The 21,144-nt window shown below is 39.0% G+C and overlaps 1 protein-coding gene across 1 annotated transcript in view; it reads left to right on the top strand.

The window, feature by feature from the left end:
* The window catches only part of myo10l1 (myosin X, like 1), a 105,270-nt gene that overhangs the window by 17,761 nt on the left and 66,365 nt on the right, over positions 1-21,144 (top strand). Inside the window, exon 2 of the mRNA XM_017703673.2 lies at positions 17,854-17,952. Coding sequence (XP_017559162.2) covers positions 17,854-17,952 — 99 coding nt within the window. The remainder of the gene's footprint in view (positions 1-17,853; positions 17,953-21,144) is intronic.

Genomic DNA, 21,144 nt, shown 5'->3' with positions numbered 1-21,144 from the left:
TATTTTTAAAATATTTCCTGAAAAATTAATAACTTGTTCTTTGTCTGTTTTTACTGTATATTAATAATACAATCTGATATAATATAATTACATTTAATATGATATAAGCGGTTTAGATGATGAATTTATATTAATATATACCCACTAAAGGACAAAATGAAGAAAGAGTTGAACAAGCATATTATTATGACTGTATACTTTCCAATAAGCACAAATGTTGTTGTCATGGATCATCCAGTATTCTAAAATAAAGACCAGCTTCACACGTTTAATCACTGAGAAATTATACGCCCTGCTATGGGACAACATGGACGGTTCTCTTCCATTCAAATCAGTTCAGCTCTGTGCACATCCAGTTGTTGCCTCACTCTCACTTCATTTGCTCACATGAACCAACAAAGCAAAATATTTACTGTCCAATTCTATTCCATAATCGGCCTACTTCACACCCCACCACCTGCGACACTGACCCTACATGCATGTGTACCGCTGTGCTGGCCGTATGCTAGCCCTAAGCTCTTTGATGCGGAGGTGCTGATTTGGCACAGTGGGATTAGCGCATCCACAGCAGGCGCTGTGCCACTAAATTAGGTTATTATGGAGATTATTTTCCCTTTGTAGCTTTCACAGCCTGGCCTCATCGCAGATAAGTCATATTAGCAGGGAACCCTCACCGTTTTGATTCTTCTGCATGAATACAGTGGTCCCACCTTAGAGTTTGACTTTAAGAGGCTGAAAAAGTCAGTGTTATCTGGCATCATTGACAGCTTTCTCAGGGTGGACCCGGGGCAGTATTACAAATATAATGATCACTGTTTGTTGATCAGTTTTACCACTTACAACTGAGTGATGATGGTCTGAGACAAATGGGGGAAAAGTGCTCACACCACTGGCATTTATATGGAGTTGGATTTTGGAATATGTTTGTATCGAAATTGTGCCTGTTTAATCAAAAGAACATGACAAAGATGCCAACCTATGGCGGTGCCATGTTTAAAGGCCCTGAACTCTTCAGTACAACCCATTCTGCTGTCAGTGTTTGCCGGTGAAGGTTGCGCAGCTATGTGCTTGATTTAATACACCTGTTAGCAATGGGTGTGGTTGAAATGGTGTCCACATGTATTTGACCTTATAGTGTTTGTCACAATTCGATTTTCTGGTAATGGGTGTGATCAATACAATCATGTTTAACAACTGCATGTATCAGAAAAAAAATGCCCAATTACAGAGAGACTTCAAAAACTGCACAACTGTAAAAACTAAGTATAGCAACTGCACAGATTTATTAGTTGATTTCATGTTACCCCATTATGTATCTTAAGTATCTTATTTTATCTATTATGCTATACAGGAACTATTTGATTTTTTTAAAAATAGTCATAGCCTTTTTTCAGTGTGGGCACCCCTGTTCTGCTGGTGCATGTTATCCACACCAAAACCTCTAAAACTAAATATTGCGATAGATATTGTGTTTTATGAAGACACGTTTAAGTGTTATGATGTTATATTTTTGCCACGTCGCCCACCTTTAATGCTTTCATAAACCAAGCGCGATTTATTTGTATGATTTATCCGAATGTCAGTAAATTAATCCATACACATGTATAAATAATGATGTCTTGCACACCATGCATGATTTATCCCATGCAAAATATTTTTTTCTATGCCTGTTTGATTTTTGTGAACTTTACTTTTACAACTCACTGGACCATTGACAGTCGTCTCTGATGTTGGCATGGCAACAACGAGGCTGACCGAAACTCTCAGTTCTCCTTTTCCATGATAGAAATTTGCCTGCATGTCACTGTTTTGGTCATTTTGTGAAGAGCAAGGTCATTTCATCACTTGAAGACATTCTGTCCAAATATTTTGAATATCCATGTGTTTATTTGCGTTACGTTCAGTGTGTAACGGACTTTAGTCTGACGGAAATCTCTCCAACGGGGAAAATATTACCTTGTTCTCTGGACAAGAGCCATCTAAATACTCTGTTTCCTCTTTGAAGCGGCAGATTAGAGTGTCCACTCTTGCACATGAACAGACGCTGGCAGGTCAGATTAGTGACACAGTCTTGCTTCACATAACAATTGAAGGAGGCATGTGCCGATCCAGGATAAGGATAAGGTGGAAACTCGATTAGACAACCTACAATTACTCTGACTGTTCAGAAGTGCTGCCAGCCATTGTGGGAATCAAATACCATGACATTTAGGGTAGCCCTACATACAAATTAGATGCTGTCTCAAAGTCTTTTAGGCATTGCTTTTGACAAGCCTGCCTATGCAAGTCCATTCATATTGTTTCTGTAGCTGGTGTGAATTCTTAGCTGGCTTGTTTTGTGTCCCTCCCTCACAGGCTGTGCGGGTGAGTACTTAACATGAAACAAATGATGGAGCCTCAGTGTAATTAAAACCATCATTAAAACAGCAGCTTAGAGAGTCCTGATTTAGCTCAGCCACTTTCTTCTGCGGTTGCCTTAAAGATTATAGCCAAAATGGCTGACGGTGTGGGTGTCCACATTAGCCCAGCATTCTGGGTGCCACTGAGATGGTGATTATAGTGTTTATGGGCTGCCATTCTGGATCGCTTCACCAAGATATCAAAGCCTCCTTTGCTCAGTGCTTCATTATGAGCTCTGTGCCAGGTAGTAGAGACAAAGCATAGAATGAGACAAGATAAAGAAATAGTTGGGCAAAAAAGATGTACAGGTTTCTGACAGATTCCTATAAAATTGGGCAAATGTATGGACAAAATTTAGGCTTTGAGGTGTCTGATACTGCTGTTCATATTACTACAGCTGATGTATCTGAAGTGAAAGAGCACAGCTATGTAGAGTGTGTATTTAGCAGCCATGGTCTCAGAGGAGCCTTCCTTTGCAGATAATGCTATATGATACAGTCTGTGAAGATAGCTGCAGCAGTGTTCTAATTCCTGATTTAAGATCATCTGTGAGGCTAAAGTTTGAGGTGTTTGAAGCGAGGAAGGAAGGGCTGAGGTGGACATCTATCAAGGTCAGTAAAAAAGGATATAAAGTCATGTGAAACGGTCATTGCATGTATTGATTCTGTGACTGTCCCTGCCAGCCATCATTCTTTAGTCAACGTTTAGTATTAGTTCAGTAAGTTCAAATTCAGCTTTGGATAGTTACGCCTGCATATTGTTCAGTTTTATTTAGGGGTGGAAAGCTATAAATCGCTGTTGGCCAATCAGCCAGTATTCCTTTAATTTACTCAACAATGAGAGCCAATCAATGATGCAGGTATGTGAGCCAAATTTTGCAACTTACAATATCTAACTCTTTATTTTCTTACAATATCTAACTCACTATTTTCTTACAGTATACTAACTCACACCAAGCCAGTAGTTTGCAAGGTCTGAAAAACGAATGTGACTTGTAGGGAAGCAAACAGCATTTTAACTTTTACATTATTAACCAGGTATGACAACAAGCAACCGTGTACAGTGAGTATCAGAAGCTAGGAGAACTTGCAAAGATGAATTATACGGCACCGACAATAAGCTACCAAACTGAGACAACAAGTAGATTCCTCATCTAACATTTACTCTGAAATACTATATGAATACGCAGAAGAGCAGGAGAGCTGCAGTCAACATCTTTCAAGTGTGTAACTACCAGAAGCAGCCACTCCACAGGGCGCACACTTACTGGCTGAGCAATAATGTTTTCCTATCATGCTGTAGTTGCTTGAGCCTACTTCTCTGCACGTAAGCCCTGAGTCAGCTGCAGTTTGTTCTGCGGTAAAATGTTTTATCCTGCTGCCTAAATTTTGTCTGAATATAGCAGAATTTTCGGAGAAAATGCATGTTCATGCTGCTATTTGCGGTATGAGCTTAAATTTTATTAGCTACATTTAAATGGGGTGTGAAACTAAAGAAATTCCAGACACCAAACATGGACTCTTACTTTAAATGCTTACAAACAATCAATAATGTTCCCAAAAAACCCACTTTTACAAAAATATCATTTTGCCATTTTTCAGAAACATGAGAGAGAGAAGAGAGAGAACAGAAAGAAGAGAGAAAGGTGGAAGAAAAAAGAGAGGAAAGAGAGCGGGAGGGAGAAAGAGTAGAGTGAAAGAACGACAGCTATAAGACTAATGTGTTGTGGTGATGCCCAGTTCTAATGGAGGCTGATGCACAGGTCTTAAATCAGAGTGTAGAGATCCTCCACGCCAGTCTGTGTGTGTGTGTGTGCGTGTGTGTGTGCGTGTGTGTGTGCGTGTTAGACACATGATTTAACTCTGCCTTGTAATCTCTCCAAGTGTATCGTCTTCCAGATACTGCCGTTAACACTAATGACCTTGTTCAGGATGAGAGTCAAGTGGCCCATAAAGCCATCTTGTGTGTGTGTGTGTGTGAGTGTGTGTGTGTGTGTGTGTGCGTTAGGCCTGCACAGCATCAACAAAAATTGCTATTGAGATTATATTTCTATGTATTGCAAATACAATTAGGACTGTCATGATTCAATTTTAATTAAAAGATTTGAAAAATTAATCAATTAAAATGTACCTTCTCAATTAATCAGTTTAGTGATTCCTTTGCAATATGAATTATAAACAGGGTATGCGCTGCTCATCATAAAGCCGACCCGCTAGGGTTGAGTAGTATAACAGTAATACGGTATGCAGCAGTACTGAGAAATGATGGCTGTATTTCAAAATTATGGCGTCAAATTTATGTTCTAGGTCTGAACGGCTAAATACACTGACTTCCAAATGTGTTGAGTATCAGAGCAACACCAGTCGCTCGACTTTGCATTCTCAGATATCAATTTTACTGAACAGCTTTGATTTCAGCTTTCTGTCACTCGGCTCTACCAGGCATCATGTTTTTATCATTGACGCTTGTTTCAGCAGAACACCAGTTAGCCAGAGTCAATCCTGTACCGCAGTGTGTGGCACTGTTTGGATCTGTAGCCTCCCTGCTAAGCTAACATTAAGTTAGCCAATCAGGCCACAGACACAAACACCACAGAACAGGCTTAATTTAGCCTTTTTGTCCCTTACGCACCAGTTGCTCAACATCACTCACTCAGATTTTATCATTTTATCAACACAAGTTTAGAATAATGATCTTCAGACTCTTCACCATTGGTGGAGTTGCTCACAGCACACAGTAAGACCACTGTGATAGCTCAGAGGACTCATTTGCATATTACAGCATTCTACGATATCAAAGGCCAATATTAGGGTGTGGTTATTGGAATACAGTACCTTTATGGTAACGATAGATTGCCAAACCCAGATTCATCCCTCGGACTTCCAGGTAATAGACCGTGTGCTATACACCACTCCTGCAGAAACTTGCCATTGTGCAAAGTGATCTTAGGCTTGTGTGCAGCTGCTCAGCCATGGAAACCTATTTAATGAAGTTCAGTCATGAAGCTCTGTTAGTTTATCTGGTGTACTTGTTCATGGCTGAGCTGTTGTTGCTCCTAGATGCTTCCATTTCTCAATAATAGAACTGACAGTTGACTGGGGCAGATTCAGCATGGCAGAAATTTCACAAGCTGACTTAAGAGGCAAAGTGGCACCCTATGACAGTGCCATGTGAAAAAATCAATGCGTTCTTTAGTATGACCGGTACTACTGCCAGCGTTTGGCACTGGAGGTTGTATGGCTGTGTGCTTGATTGTGTACATGTGTTAGCAATGGGTGTGACTGAAACATCTGAACTCAGTAATTAGGAGGGGCGTCCACATACTTTTGGCCACATAATTTTTGGTGCAGCCCCAGGGTTTTGTTTAGTATGCACCATTATCATTAGTATTGTTTAGCCCCAAACTTACGTAGCGGACATCACACCTTCTGTGTGTGCAAAGCGCTGAGCCTACTTCTGATCAACCGCTTCATCTATCATGCATCTCTTGCTCTCTCTCTCTCTCTCTCTCTCTTTTTCTCTCTCTCTCTCATGTATATTTGATAGCAGCTAAAAAGTGCAGAGCAATGGCATTTCAGTACTGCTGCATTAACAGATGTGAAGGAGAGAGGAGAGAGACAGAAGAAGTAAGACGAGATCGCTGATGGAGACAGGCATTTTTCTCTTCTTCTTCTAGTGTTTGAAACAGAATGTTCATGTTTTGAGACTCAGAAGCCTAAACTCTCAGGCTCTTCTTTGTGTGCTTCCTTAGAGACAGTAGCACACAGCTCAGAAATGAATCAGAATTTTTAAAAGATCTCTCTGTTTGAGAAGGAAAAATACAGAGACACAAGCCCTCATAGCTTCAGTGGATGTGTCTGGCCTTCATTCCCTCTTATGTGTAATCAGCTTTATGCTCAGATCGCTTGTATAACATTACATTCTTTTTGGTTAGTGTTTGCTCTTTATTGAATTTACTCTTTTTACATGATTTCATTCAATACAGATTAAAGGAATACTTAATTCGCAAGTGTTAAACTTGGTAATAATGAATGACAAGTGCAAAATTCTGATCCCTACTTCATTAGTTTGCTGTTGCTGGGTCCATCAAACTTTCAGCTCAGGCCATTGCGTAGCATCCGTAGGACTTGTACTAACAGTTGTGGGCTGGAGGTTTGTGGCCAGAGGTTCCCCTGAGCATGTGGCTGAAGTGCCCTTGAATAGGGCACCTAACCTCAACTGCTCCCCGGGCACTGCGTATAGGGCTGCCCTCCACGCAACTGTGCTCACTAGTGTGTTTGTGGTGTTTCACTGCATGGATGGGTTAAAATGCAAAGGTGAAATTTCCCCATTGTGGGACTAATAAGGGTCACTTAATCTAATTTTAATACAATCGAACAGACTAAAAAGTTTGTCCCCTCTTCTGTTATCCAAGTGAGCATGTTTTGGGTGATTGTGCTGCTCTCTGCAGAAATTATGATTTTTTATTGGAATGTGGATTGCTGTATTAGAGAAGTGTTCCTCCTGTATAATTCTAGTTTTTATAGTATTTTTTTTTGGCCATTGTATGACTTAAATGGCAGAGAGGATCTTTATTCTGAATTCCCAAAGCACAAACAAACTCTTTAGGTCACATACAGTAAAGGGAGCTGTGTACCTGAGCAGTAGAGAGAAGCATTGATTGTCATTCTGATTCTTCAGCATCACTGTCCCAATAGCAGGATGTTGAAGGCTGAGAATTGGCTGCTGCATGTGTTGAAGGCCTGTGAGTTCATTTTGCTTGTTTTGTATTATTGTAGTTTGTGCCTGTCCTTAACCCTCAGAAGTGTAGCAATATTATGATCACATGTTTAATTTACCATAGATTAGTGTAATTACCTTATTAGATAAGTACATTCATTCTTAGTCATATAATATTATAGTCATGTTATATTTACATTTAGTTTACATAGTTTAAAATTCACATAGCAAAAGTTTTGAGTCTTCACTTAAAAAAATGAAATAAAATATATTACAAACACGTATAGTATTAATTAAGGATTATGCACAGGATAGGTTTGGCCTTAATACTGATTCTGGGTATGTTAACTCATGTCCTATGGTGGTGCCCCAAAGTATGGGACTTTTGGACATCAGTCCATGATTGTATTCAGACAACTGTTGGTCAGGAAGTCCTGTTTTGCATTCGTCTGTTTTTGTTGGGACTTATCCACACTAAATGACACAATTCCCTCTATTTATACTGAATGGGTTATCACAGAGTGGCATAATCTGCTTGCTGGACAGGATAGCATAGTATTACTTGAAATGGGAAAGGTTTCTTTGCCCTTAAAGGCTCTTAAAGACAAACTCATGGTGTGGCTTCCTTCCATGTACACACAGTCATATACACAACGCATTTGCTTACCTGGTCCCATTTAAAAACACAGACTCCTTTCTAATATTACCTGTATTTTAATTTTCCTCTTTATTAATACTGTAGTCATTATTAATACTTATTTAAGTTGTTTAAATTAATACTTTTTTAAGTTGCTGTTGTAAGTTTGCAATTTTGACGTTTTTCAGTTTTTGACATCATTTAAAATGCTTGTTGTCCTTTACATCATATGTAAATTTCTTGATGAATGGATCAATAGAAATGGCCCAAAATTACTTGGAAAATCGTCTGGTTCCATTGACCTTCATTAAAGTAAAGTATGTTGTTTAAAATGACCATTTTGGAGCAGCAATATGTTTGCATCATCACAATCTTCCTGCTTTATGTTTGTTTACTTGCTTATGTTCTAATTCAATAAAATGTCAATCACAAAAAAAAGGATTGCACACAGGTATTCGAGTATTCGCTTAACTGTTCGAGGTGCCACAATTCAAATAGTGAAATCATTTCATGGAAAGACAGGAAAATATAGACAGCAGCAGTTCAGTGAAATGCCACTTTTCTGTTGTAACTAGACTGAACATTTTTGTAGCTTTGATAGTACATGAGTACCTTGATGATTGCCAAGGATGCCTGTTAAGAACAATAAGCAGCTTTATTGCTAACTAGGGTAACTACTCTATTATCTGTTATCTCGGTCCAGAAACAGTGGAAATGTGTTGCTCCCACAAGTTAACATGTTGGTACATTGTCCACTGAGGGGAAAAGTTGCTGTGTAAGATGATGAGTCCTCACCAGCACCCAGTGTTATAAGTTGCCAATTAAATCTGGTTAAACCTGAACTAAAAGCCAGCTTCTGTTACTCATGCAACATGAAAACATTGATTTGTCCCAGCTTTTTTAAACATGTTTTCAAATGTTTTCCTCTAAATATTTGTGCTACTGACTTTTTTAGCTTCTAAGCTGTCACCTAAAAACCATAAGCCTATGGCCAATGTCTTAATTTTGGCAGAAGTCATTTGTTTGGACACTAGAATATATTTATTCTGAATGTGCATCTCTAGTATTGATTGAAAAGCAGCCTGATGAAAAGCAGTAGCTGCTGCTTCTTATGTTTCCTATTAGTGACCTACTATTTATTCAGCCTCTACATTGTGTGTGCTGAAGTAATTACATTGCCGTCTGCTTTGCTGTGTACTTGAGCAGTCAAGGCCATTTTGTGCATGTTGCCTTTTATTGTGATTTGTTATGATAAACCTGACCACCGTTTATTGTCCTGACCCATTACTGTGTCCACTTAATAGGGAAAACCCCTGTGTAGTTTGATAAAGGGTTGAGGAGATGTCAAGAGGCAGAGGATGATGTGAATTAGAATGGTGATTAACCCATAGTAGTATTTAATGTTGGTGATAACAAAAGCAAAGTGTACTTTTACATTAATCATTTTTTAGTTGTGGCTCATTGATAGAAACAGAAATGAAAATGTGCAGATTGTAAACTTTCCACTCGTATTAAATTTGTGTTTCAATACAATTTATTTATTTAACAATAAATAATGTTTATTATGACTTGAATTTGATAAAGAAAGCCTTCAATATATAATTACTGGGCTGACAAATGGTTAATTACATTATTCTGTATATTAAATCGACCTTTCCATTTTAGGTCAAATTTGACCCTCAGGAAAGACATTTTTGCTTTTTATTATAGCCATATATGTGGACAAAACAAGCATAATCAGAATACATGTATTACTTTCAGTAATTAAGTAGCATTATTTTTCGTCATGTAAATGCCGAGTTCTTATGAACCCGAAAATGAAAATCACATAATTTCCTGCGTGAACACAGTTTTCAGTTTTAATCACCGACATTCAGTGAAAGCAGCAGTGGCTGTATGTTTGTATATTTTGTATATAGTGTTTTTACTCCTAAGGGAAACTGTAGCTTTCCACTTTGCTGCTCGCTGATTTATCTGTAGTTCACCTGCAGATCTGCTGAAGGTCAAAAAAGAGTACTGTACGGGTACATTTTTTACACCAATATACAATGTAAATGTACAATGTAAATGTACCCTCAAAGGTACAACAGTGGTTTAGGTCCAGTTGTACACCTTAAATGAGCAACAGTATAAGTTACACTACATTCACGTTCCCAGCAGAAAATGGTAAATCTGTACCTGTGCCTTTTTATCTAAAATTTAAAATGAAAATAAAAAACAGTAACATCAATAATTTATTATGTTATTAATATGCCAGTTTTGGCAGCTCTGTTTTTTTTACATTCTTCACTGTAACACAGGTTGAAATCGTGAAGTGACTTCATTAGGGGCATTCAGATACTGTTGGTCATAGCAGGCAGGGATCACGATACAGACAGGCAGGAAAAGATGCATATCCATATAGAAATTAGAAACAAATGCGCAGGGTCAAAACAGTGAAATCCAACACAGGCTCAGAACTCAGGCAAGGAACACAGAGACCTCGCAGACACACAATGAAAGCACATGGGTATTTGTAGCATCCTTAGAATGTGCTGCAGATGTGTGGGAGAGGAGGAGAGTGGGCGGAGCCATGGAGAGTTCAAGTCAGTCTCCCCAATAGGGGCGGGGCGGGGGGGACGGACGGACATGACATTGACATTGTAACAAATGGGAAAAAAATCTAAACTTGAATTTGTGAATATATAAAAAACCAAATGTAAATATCAATGTCATAATAATTTCATAATACATAATAATATCAAAACGGTAATATTAACATTAGGTTCCAAAGGTTAAATGAGGATTGAGATGTAGCTGGTACAGGTCACTATAGGGTTGTAGAGATGTTATGTCTGTGTGAAGGAGTGTGTGTGTGTGTGTGTGTGTGTGTGTGTGTGTGTGTGTGTGTGTGTGTGTGTGTGTGTGTGTGGTGTAGGAGAGGGTTGGAGAGCTGAGAGGTGGGGGCAGGGAGGTGGGATCATTAATATCTTCAGCTTCTTTGGAACAGCATCCCCCAACATAAATGCAATTACAACCCCACAATACAATGAGTGCCACTTGCACTCAACATCCATTAGCTTATTACTTCACTGGTTGGGGAAGGATGAGGATCCTAGATGTGTATATATAATTTTGTAATCCACATTGAAACAGCAGCCAGGTGCTTTAAGGGCTCACATACAGAATCTTTGGATAAAGACGTTGATTAGACTGCTATGCTGTGTTATTCATGCGTGGTCAGCTGCAGTGCTGGGTATTACACTGCTCCCTATGGCCTGTAGCTGCCAGCAGTGACTAATTACCTCAGACTTGGGAGCAGTTCTGTCTCCATTCTATACTTAATGCTGAGAAAGAAACATAATGAGAGAACATAGTCAGATTACCTTTCCATTTATTCAATGATGAGCATGTGGCAGAAATATAGAGAGACTGAGTATTTGTATAGACAAAATGAGGAAACTACTCAGCTTGTTGGGTAGATGGGTTAAAAAAGTATAAGAGGGGTTAAAAAATAGTAAATATATGTTAATGTCTTTTTCAAGCTTCAAGCTAAAGTAAAACATGGATGGTCTTTGACAAGCTTCAAATGTTGGCCAAAACATCCAAAAATGTTCATGTGCACTATGTTAGCTTAGATATTCCCTAGTGGTGCTAGTACAGTTGGGCAATATGACAATATTTATTGTTATCATGATAAATTACTTCACAGTGTATCACAGTATCCTTTTCTGAGCATTTCCCCTTTTGTGATCAGGTTTTCACATTTACTGGCTGAACTGAAAGTCTGGCTCTAATAGTCACAGTTCACTACTGCAGAAATGAGAAGATGAACTTGATGTCACGTTGCCAACATTTGAACAGTGGAAAAAAATCAAATGAATTCCAATGTGATCATTTTTATTAAGCTTGCAAGACCACAGATTATATGTGTATCCATCACATATGGAAGAGGCTCAGATCTGTTTTGAATTTGGAAAGGTTTTTGCGTTCTCAGAGTGAAACCAGATCTGTGTTAAATCAGATTTGTGCCTGGTAATGTGAATGCAAAATGGTCTTGATTTGTATTTTGGTTACTAAGGATAAGGTTAGGGTTAGGTTTAGAAATGTGTTACTAAATAGACAGCTACATAGAATATAAAGGTTAAAAAAACAAGGTGTGTGTGTGTGCGTATGTGTGTGCGTATGTGTGTGCGTATGTGTGTGCGTATGTGTGTGTGTGTGTGTGTGTGTGTGTGCGTATGTGTATGTGTGTGTGTGTGTGTGTGTGTGTGTATGTGTGTGTGTGTGTATGTTTGTGTGTGTGTGTGTGTGTATGTTTGTGTGTGTGTGTGTGTATGTGTGTGTATGTGTGTGTGTGTGTGTGTGTGCATATGTGTGTGTGTATGTGTGTGTGTGTGTGTGTGTGTGTGGTGTTGTTTTTTTTTGTTTTTTTTGCACTGTCTCTGTCCAGCTGGCTGTGTTGGGGGCTTTTCTGGCTGGTTTGGTCCTGTTTGGCTGAGGGGATGTATGGGCTCTTTTGTTAGTACTGTAGTGTTATTATCTGGAGGGGGCACTGCCTTCAGTGGACAGAGCCTCAACCATCTGTCACCTAAAAACTTTCCTCCTCTCTGTCTCTCTCCTCTCTGCTGTCCTTGTCTGCACTCTTTTTCTGTAGTATTCTTAACTCTGAAATGTCGGACTGCAATAGCTAATCAACATTATCTATTACTATTTTCCAGATAGAATAAGCAGCGCTGGCTGAAGATGAGCTGCAATTTGAAACTGCTGGCGTGAACTGCTCAGCTAAACTCTTCTTGACCTCTAATGCACACAGACTCAGTTGGAGGAGTTTTTTTTAGCTTTTCATTCATAGGAAAGAGTTTTAGGTCACTAAGACTTCTTAAAAGTCTGTGGGTCTATGTTTCTCCTAAATGTGTTCTTGAGAAAGGTCCTACGTCTACGTCAGATTCATGGTGTGTTCGTAAAATGCAGGATTGTTCGCACCTTTGTACTCTTGAGTGTGTAGATTCTGTTCTTACCTGAGTACGAATCCCAAATGAGAAAACACTGGTGAATGACAGAATCTTTGTAAAAACTGTGTAACTGTGTTACAAGAGGAGATTTCCTCTTAAGAACAGTTGGTGTTTAAGCCCCAGAGTTCAGTATTTGAATGTGGACTGAAAAAGCCGACATCACACGCATGGTTATTGTTGTGTTATGTGTGATGGGGGTTGTGTTATGTGTGATGTTAGTGACACACAGAAGTTTTTTTATTTATTTTTGTTTAATCATTAGAGGAGAAATACAGAAAACTGCTTATGTTGGATGTGTTGTTCCTTTCTTGTTCTCACACCTGTAACGTATGTGTGTCAGGAGTGAGACGAACACGGAGGGACAGACAAATCAGGTTTAATATCCGAAGGCAAGGAGAATGGTCAAAAAACAGGCTAGGGTTGGTATCTGAAATCACAGCAAACAAGAAGCATACAATATCTCAGGAATAGACCGAATTCATAGTCTACAAACAAGTTCCAAGTCTAAACATGGAAAAGCCAAAAACTGCCAGCAAAAGAGGATGAAACTAAAGACGAAGTCGGTATAAAAAAAGAAAAAAGGGTCATAACATGCAATCATAGGAAATCCAGATAACCGCTCAGTATGTTCTTGGTAGAGAAACAATACCTCGCACCAAACTCTACTGTAGCCCAGTCTTAAATAGTGCCTAAGTAGGTCAACCTGCACAGGTGCGTCTGTTCAATAATCAGGAGACTGTGAGCGCTGGTAGTGACGCGGGCGCTTGACCCGAGTCATTTGATCTCCCGATGCAGTCTGGGAGATGGATTCTGCGTCCGAGTCTGCCTGAGGCGTGACAGCACCTCTCAAAATAGTTCTCAGGAGCAACGTAGATAGTCTGTTGCTGTGCCCTTGATAAAAGCTCTTTTTAGAAAATACAAATAAGAAAATATGCTGAGTATTTTATTTTAGTATTTTTTAATAAAGGAAATGCAACCCCTGTATTATAATTGGCTGAATGAAACTTTATTGCCAAGCTCATATCTGAAGGTTTTTGTTTCCAACGTGATTGATTCATGTAAGACATAATGGACCAACTAATTGATCATGAAAATAGTCATTAGTTGGAGCCTTACTGAACTCATACCTTGAGTTTCCCTGTCAATAAACTTATAGCATAAGTGAAGAAGTGTGCTTGTGGTGGTGCTCATATTGTACTGTATGCTTTATGTGCACATGTAAATGTGTGATGGAGTAAATGTATTTCCACTTGAGTACATTTTCTTACAGTTACAGTTACTGATTTTTCAGTTTACCTGCTTTTAACAGGTAATTTTTTTATTGTATTCATGTGGAAATGATGTACTTATTTGAATCACGCAGCTTCAGTGCAGGACTTTTTTTGGGTGCATACAGGTGTAGCACATGCTTCATACTGTGTATGTATCTGTGTGGAAGTGAAGACATAGCCTGTTTGAGACTGCAATGCTCAGCTGTTGTTCCTCCGGCCGCAGAACATCTGGCCATGAGGAGGCCAGCTGCATGTGAACAGCCTACTGCTGTAGAGTGTACAGTCTAAATCAACTAGTAAAGGAGCCTGCCTTACAAAGCCAACCATTAGTTTTTCTTATCTTAAGGCAAAGGTGTAGTGTTTATGATGCAGCTTTGATCTTTATTCACTCGTAAGGCTCACTCACCCCGGACTCATTTGTAAAGTGTTTTTAGTTGGCTGTCTAAGAGAACATATTCCATTTTAAACAGTGTTAGTCCACACTGGCTGTGATAGACATGTGCTACTACAGTCAGAACTCACACTGTTGAGTTTTGCCACATTTTTTTACTTTACTTTTGATTTATCTGTAGATTTTTTGACCGATTTCCCATCTGTATTGAGTTTACTCAACAAAGTTGCAAATGTGGGTCATTAGTACTCAGTTTTCACCCCCCCCCCCCAAAACTCTTATCACTGGGGAGGTACCATCAAGGTTACATCTCAGTACCTTTAGTCAGGGAACATAACTGGACCATAATAATCCATTAAAGTTGTATTTTCTAAGTTGTACTGACTCCACACAACCCGTCTCGTCTCCAGGCTTTTTATTTTATTGTTATTTTGAGCTATTTTAAAACATTTGGTTATGAATAGATACAAATATGTACTTATTGAAGGTTCATAATTGAATCTTAAAATCACTGTTGTGTCTTTGTGGGAACATTTACATTGTTTGTACCTTGATGAATGAAAAATGTACCACAGAACCTTTTTTCTAACAATGTAGGGCAGTGGGCACTTCTGACTGTCAGATTCTGAACCATGGAGGGCTATGGTATCACTGTAATCATGGTAAAAATGAGGATATTATGATGATTGAGCTGTTAGACACTTGCCCTACTGTAGAGCTGGGAAAGCATGTTATTTTCTGCGTCCATAAAGCATGAAAACATACATTTTCTGGGCTAAAATAGTTCAGCTTAGAGACCCATAATATCCAGAGTAGCACAACCGTCTAACTGTCCAACCATCCGGAGACGGAAGATCTGAAGTAAAAAAGACCAAGAATAGCTTAAAAAGAAAAGAAAATTCAACTCATATTCCCAACTGAAGTAACAGGACAGAGTCAGGACTGGATGCTTGCACTTCACTTACACAGTGCTTTGGTGCCACTTCTGGCGTGAATTCAGGATTCAGCACACGATTAACAAGAAGCAAAGACTTGTACATTGATCAGATTGTTTCACGTATGCAGACTTGAAGGCTCTGTACCCCAAAAGTTCCATCAGTATTGCTGAATGAAAAGAAATATGATGAAATGAAGTGATCTCAGTTAGCACAAAGTCAAACATACTAGTTTATTAGTGTCCTGTTATGTAATGCAATGTAATGTGTTGTTACATTTGGCTGCTTGCACTGGCACCAATACTCACCACTCATTGTGAGCTGTAGGTTTGTATTGTAATGGCTTGCTCTGGTGGTCTTGCAGCAGGCATCTCCGCTGCATCTGAGGCGTATCGATCTTTCCTTTTACTTCACTTGTTCCAGCCCCCACTGCAGGCCAGAAACAGGGTAATTAAACAAGAGGACAAGTCATAAAAGGAACGCCCTCTCCTTCTCTTTGCCTGCGAAGAAGGAAGAGAGAGAGGTGTGGGGGAAAGGGCACTTTCCTCCACAGCAAGTTCAAGAATAAGACACAGATATTCTAAAATAGAACTGGTTGTTTTTAGTATTTTATGGTTTTTAAATAGTCCTGAAAAGTGACTTGATGAAGTGTCTGCCTCCTGATCTCCATCTGAATTCTTTTATGTTGAGTATTGGAAAGAGACGCACCTAAATTTCAGCCACCGAAAAATTTTTGGTGAAAAACAATGAAGTGTCAAAATCTAAGACTGTACAAATTACTTTAATGATAATGAAAATGAGAAGTAGTGATTAAAAATGCCGTTTCTCCATTTAGATTCCACAAAGCTGACAGCTTCTTACTCACCAGCTTCTTATTTGAATTTTATTCAAATAATTTTTAAAATTTTATTCAAAAAATTCCACCTTAAGTGATGTAGGAATGGAAAATTCACTGATATGGAAATTGTGGGCAAGAGCTGATGTTTTTTCATGCACATGTCTTCTATTACCAATACTAATACATAAAGGTTTAGAAAACATAGGAAGTGGGATTACATTTGTCTGGATGAGCATTACAGAGAAACAAGCAGACATTTTAGCAGAGCAGCCCGGTGTCACCTATTGGCCACAATATCCTCATTTGATTAGGATATGCTTGTTATTAAGTAGCCAACACATCATGACTGTGCGCCTTCATGGAACGGAAAAAACTAAGGCTACGTTCACATTACCAGGTTGAAGTGCCACAAATCTGCTAATTTTTTGCCCTAATAGATCGGATACGTATCCGATTCGTGGCCATACGACCTTAATGTGAACACTCAGATTGGAATTCATGTGCTTTTTTTTCCACTGCGTTACCAGTTAAAGCTTGTAAAGTTAAAGCTTATAAACGGTGGAAAAGCAACACATTTCACCTTTTTTGCTCTAATAATGCAAATGAGAGCTGTTCAGAGTTAATTATCTTCACAGCGAAGGCTCATTCTGCTCATTAGTTTGTTTGCTGATGATACACATGACGCACGTGAGTCATTCACGTGGCGTTACTGAGTAGGATGTGCGCATGCAGGTCATTTCAGGACGCCGGTTCGTTCACGTTAATGACAGATTTGAATCACTTACCTAAATGAGTGTGAACTATCTTGGCAGAGAGATTGAGGCTTGAGTCTTGAGCAATGACTGAGCAATGAGGCTTGTAATGTGAATGTTGCCTATTTTCATGCATCAGAAAAAAAATCTGATTCCTGACACACGTTTTCAGCAGTAAGTCCTCTTTTTTGAAAACTCTTCAGAATGTAGTTTGCATAATACTGGTTTGACCAAACAATGGACAGTTTTTTCCATGCTTGAATACAGTTTGCATACAACAAGAAAAATTTTCAGGTTTCTTTACTAAACTTTCATACTCTAGTGATGCTATTCATTACTTCAGTATTCCTGCTTCTGGCTTCTGTGCGTGCGTTGGTCTATGTGACTGCGTGTCAGAATTGCCACAGCTATAATTTGATGTCCTGCATGTGGCTAAAAACGCTCAAAACCATACGATTCTCAAATGATCTGAGTATGTGCAGTGAAATAAACAGTTTACTGTATGACATGGTTTCCAAATGCACTCAAGTTAAGCTTATCCCAGCTAAAAAATAAAGTCAAAATCAAAAGTAAAAATGAACAATTTACACAATTAGCTTATTTTCTCACAATAATGACTTATGATATAATCACATACTTTCTTGACAAGTAATAATTCAATTTTGTGTCATTATTCTGAGTTACTAAGTCAGATTATTCATAAAATAGCTATTTCAATCCACTGAGTTACAGTTTCAACCTGAAATTAAGGATAAAATACATTTTTCTCTTATCTGGTGGAATAAGCTTTTTATAAAAATATGTGAGCCAGACATGTGGTTATATTGCACTGGTCATATGATAATTACAAAGTTCCGCATGTGCTCAGTTGTGATGTATTGGTGAGTGTAACAGTGTCTTTGTGTGTGTGTTGCAGGGGGCGCGTGTGTGGGTGAAGGAGAAAGAGCAGCTACTTCCTTCTACGGTGAACTCCTGTGGAGACGGAACACTCATACTCACTACTGACTATGGAGAGGTAAGAGTCTCTCCCTCTTTCCCCCGTTTCTCTTCTTCTTTCTCACTCTCTTGTTAATCTTTCTCTCTCACCCTCCATCTCTCCCCTCAGAGGCTGCCGGCTCCTCCTGCACACACAATCATACATACACCCACACACACATTGCCCTTTATGTGTGAATGGTTGACAAATGACTGAAAGGTTGTGCTCATAATGCATTGTGGCTTAAATGGCTTCATGACAGCTGTGTGTTTGTCTTTGTGTGTCTGTGTGGGTTTGGGTGTGTGTGTTTCTGCCAACTTGCTGTCGTGGTGCTCTGAAACAAAATCAACATCTATGCAAAAGTCAGAGACCCTTTCACTTGTTTAATTTCCAGGCAAAATGGTCATTAAATAGGTCAGAAAAAGAGAGAATCTGAGAGAAAATCTCCAACAACTCAATATAACATCAATTCTATTACTATTTAATTTGGGCACTCTGCTCTTTTGTTCACTCTGCTGCCTCTTTAACTCTTCCATCATTCCAGTCTTAAAACCAGCCAGTTACAGCTGTGTCTTCCTTACAAAAGCTGTTCCCAAAGCTGTCGCTGATGTTACGTTCTTCTTCAAAGATACACTAAGACTCATACAAGCAGCTTCCCAAACCTCTGCCACATAAATCACTTTCACATGTGCGTCTAAAATGAGGAATATAGATGTCTCTAAGGAGATTAGACATAAAATAACCCACTTGCACAAGAAAGGGACAAATAAAAAAACGGGAGTTTCCTAAAGAGGAGTTCCGAAGGATATACAACCTTAACATTACTTGCATGTTTGAGAGAGGAGAAAATTGAGCTTCACTCTTGCTTCAGGTCTGAAAAATCCACAAGTGTTTCTGTCCATCCTTCTACTGTGAGAAGACATATCAGCACGATGAGTCTGAAAGGATGTGTAGCTATCAAGAAGCTGTAACTGAGGTCAGCAAACATGGAACATCTGCAAAAGAGCACCAAACCTGGACAACTGACATGTGGAGGTTTTATGGATTGGTGAGTATGAATTTGTAATTGGGATTACTGGGTTGTGAGAAGCAGAAAAAACAACCAACTTTTAAGACTGAACTTGTAGGCGTGGGGAAATATCCCTGCAGATTTCTTTGAAAAACTGAATGAAATGGAAGCTGTAACAAAGGCAAATGGGGGTGGCAAATTAAACATTGAAAAAATTTGATGTTATTTGGGTTGTTGGTCTATGAACTTTTCTGTAAAATATGTTTTTTACACCGACATTTATTACAATTTATAAAAGGGTGGACTCCCTGTTCTGATTGTAAGCCCTGTAGTTATTCTGATCTAGGTTACACTGTAATATAATGCAATGTATTTGGCAAATGTAAGTAATGCAGGTGAATGAAAATATTTACTTTGTGATAGAGTGAAAGTGATGGTAAATATATCAGGTTCTATAGCATAATATATACTACATGTACTGTTGTGGTATGTGAATCTCAAATAATATTGCACTATGCACTACACTAATCAGATCGTAGTAATGTATAGGAAAACAACTGCTGTTTAGATCTAAAAGCTGAATAGTGCAACGAATGTTGTAAATGTCTAAAAAGAAGCGTGAAATGTCTCTTTCTACCATTAAGATGACAAATAAGCAGCTGTGTGTTCTGTGTGTTCTCATTTTGAGAACTGCTGCAATAGCTCATCTTTTTGCCAACAACAATTTGTTGTTAGTCATCCTCGAGCCCACATGTGTCCCATATGGCAGGTGTTCCTGATAATTCAGCTAACAAGTGTAGATACAAGGTAGATAATTCTAATTAACTGGTAACTTGGTGTACTTAACATGTTCTTGTGAAATGCTCTTCAAGGAGCATCAACCCCAACACTGGCCTTGTTTTAAAGGTCCCTTTGTGTTGAATATTGGGATTTCAAATTTTTAAGTGTCCCCTGAAAGAGGAGAATAGACAGAATTTACATTTAATGGTGACATTTCTCTGGTTTTCTCATCAGTGTACACCGATCAGGCATAACCATTATGAGCACCTCCTTGTTTCTGCACTCATTGTCCATTTTATCAGCTCCACTTACTGTATAGCTGCACTTTGTAGTTCTACAGTTACAGACTGTAGTCCATCTGTTTCTCTGATACTTTTGTTAGCCCCTTTTTACCCTGTTCTTCAGTGATTCAGACCCCCATGGACCCTCACAGAGCAAGTACTTTTGTAATTTGTGTGGTGGATCATTCTCAGCACTGCAGTAACACACTGGTGGTGTGTTAGTGTGCAGTGTTGTGCTGGTCTGAATGGATCAGGCACAGCAGTGCTGCTGGAGTTTTTAAACAACTCAGTGTCACTGCTGGACTGAGAATAGTCCACCAACCAAAAATATCCAGCCAACAGCGTCCTGTGGGCAGCGTCCTGTTAATTGTAGAACTACAAATTGCAGCTATACAGAAAGTGGAGCTGATAAAATGCACAATGAGCGAAGAAACAAGGAGGTGGTCATAATGTTATGCCTGATCAGTGTATATTGTCATTAAAGAGCAGTAGTGTAAAATGCCCCTTGCCACTCTCACACACACCCACACACAGACCCTCATATACACTAGGGCCTGACCAATATGAAATTTGTTAGAGATATCAGCAGAAAAAGGCTGGATTGGACATTGGAGGGAAAAAGAGTGAATCTTGATTCAATCCTGTAACAAATCTATCCTGAAAAAGCACTCACTCACACTGTGTGGTGTTTACTAATATATTTTCACGTTAAGGTAGTCGAGTGTTGAGCATGATAGCCACTCAGACAGCTCAACAGACTTGGGAACACAAGCTGCCATTTCTTTCATGTCGGCTAACAGATAACCATGTTGGCTAACAATGCCCTGTGTGGTGGGAAGAGAGGTAAGATCATCTGGCCCATCCAAAGACAGCGAGGCCAGTTATGCTCTCTTGAACTCCTGGCTATGGATCGCTGTGGCATCACTGGGATTGAATTCATAATCTCCCAAAGATGAGGCCAACGCTTAGATGACTGCTCAGGATCCCCAACTGGCATACTTCCTAAACATAAAAACCCACCAGAAACTCACAAATTGAAATAATATAAATATTGTAGCACTGGGAGCAGAGCTAAGCAGATTTCCTTGCAGGTTTAGTTTGTGTTAATTACCTCATATTATGTCTAAGTTGTTAATGTTCTTCATGGAAGTTTTTTGTGTT

Source organism: Pygocentrus nattereri, chromosome 30 (assembly GCF_015220715.1).
Source record: "Pygocentrus nattereri isolate fPygNat1 chromosome 30, fPygNat1.pri, whole genome shotgun sequence".
NCBI lineage: Eukaryota > Metazoa > Chordata > Actinopteri > Characiformes > Serrasalmidae > Pygocentrus > Pygocentrus nattereri.
Note: the sequence above shows the minus strand (reverse complement) of the source record. Positions and strands in the feature narration are given on the sequence as shown.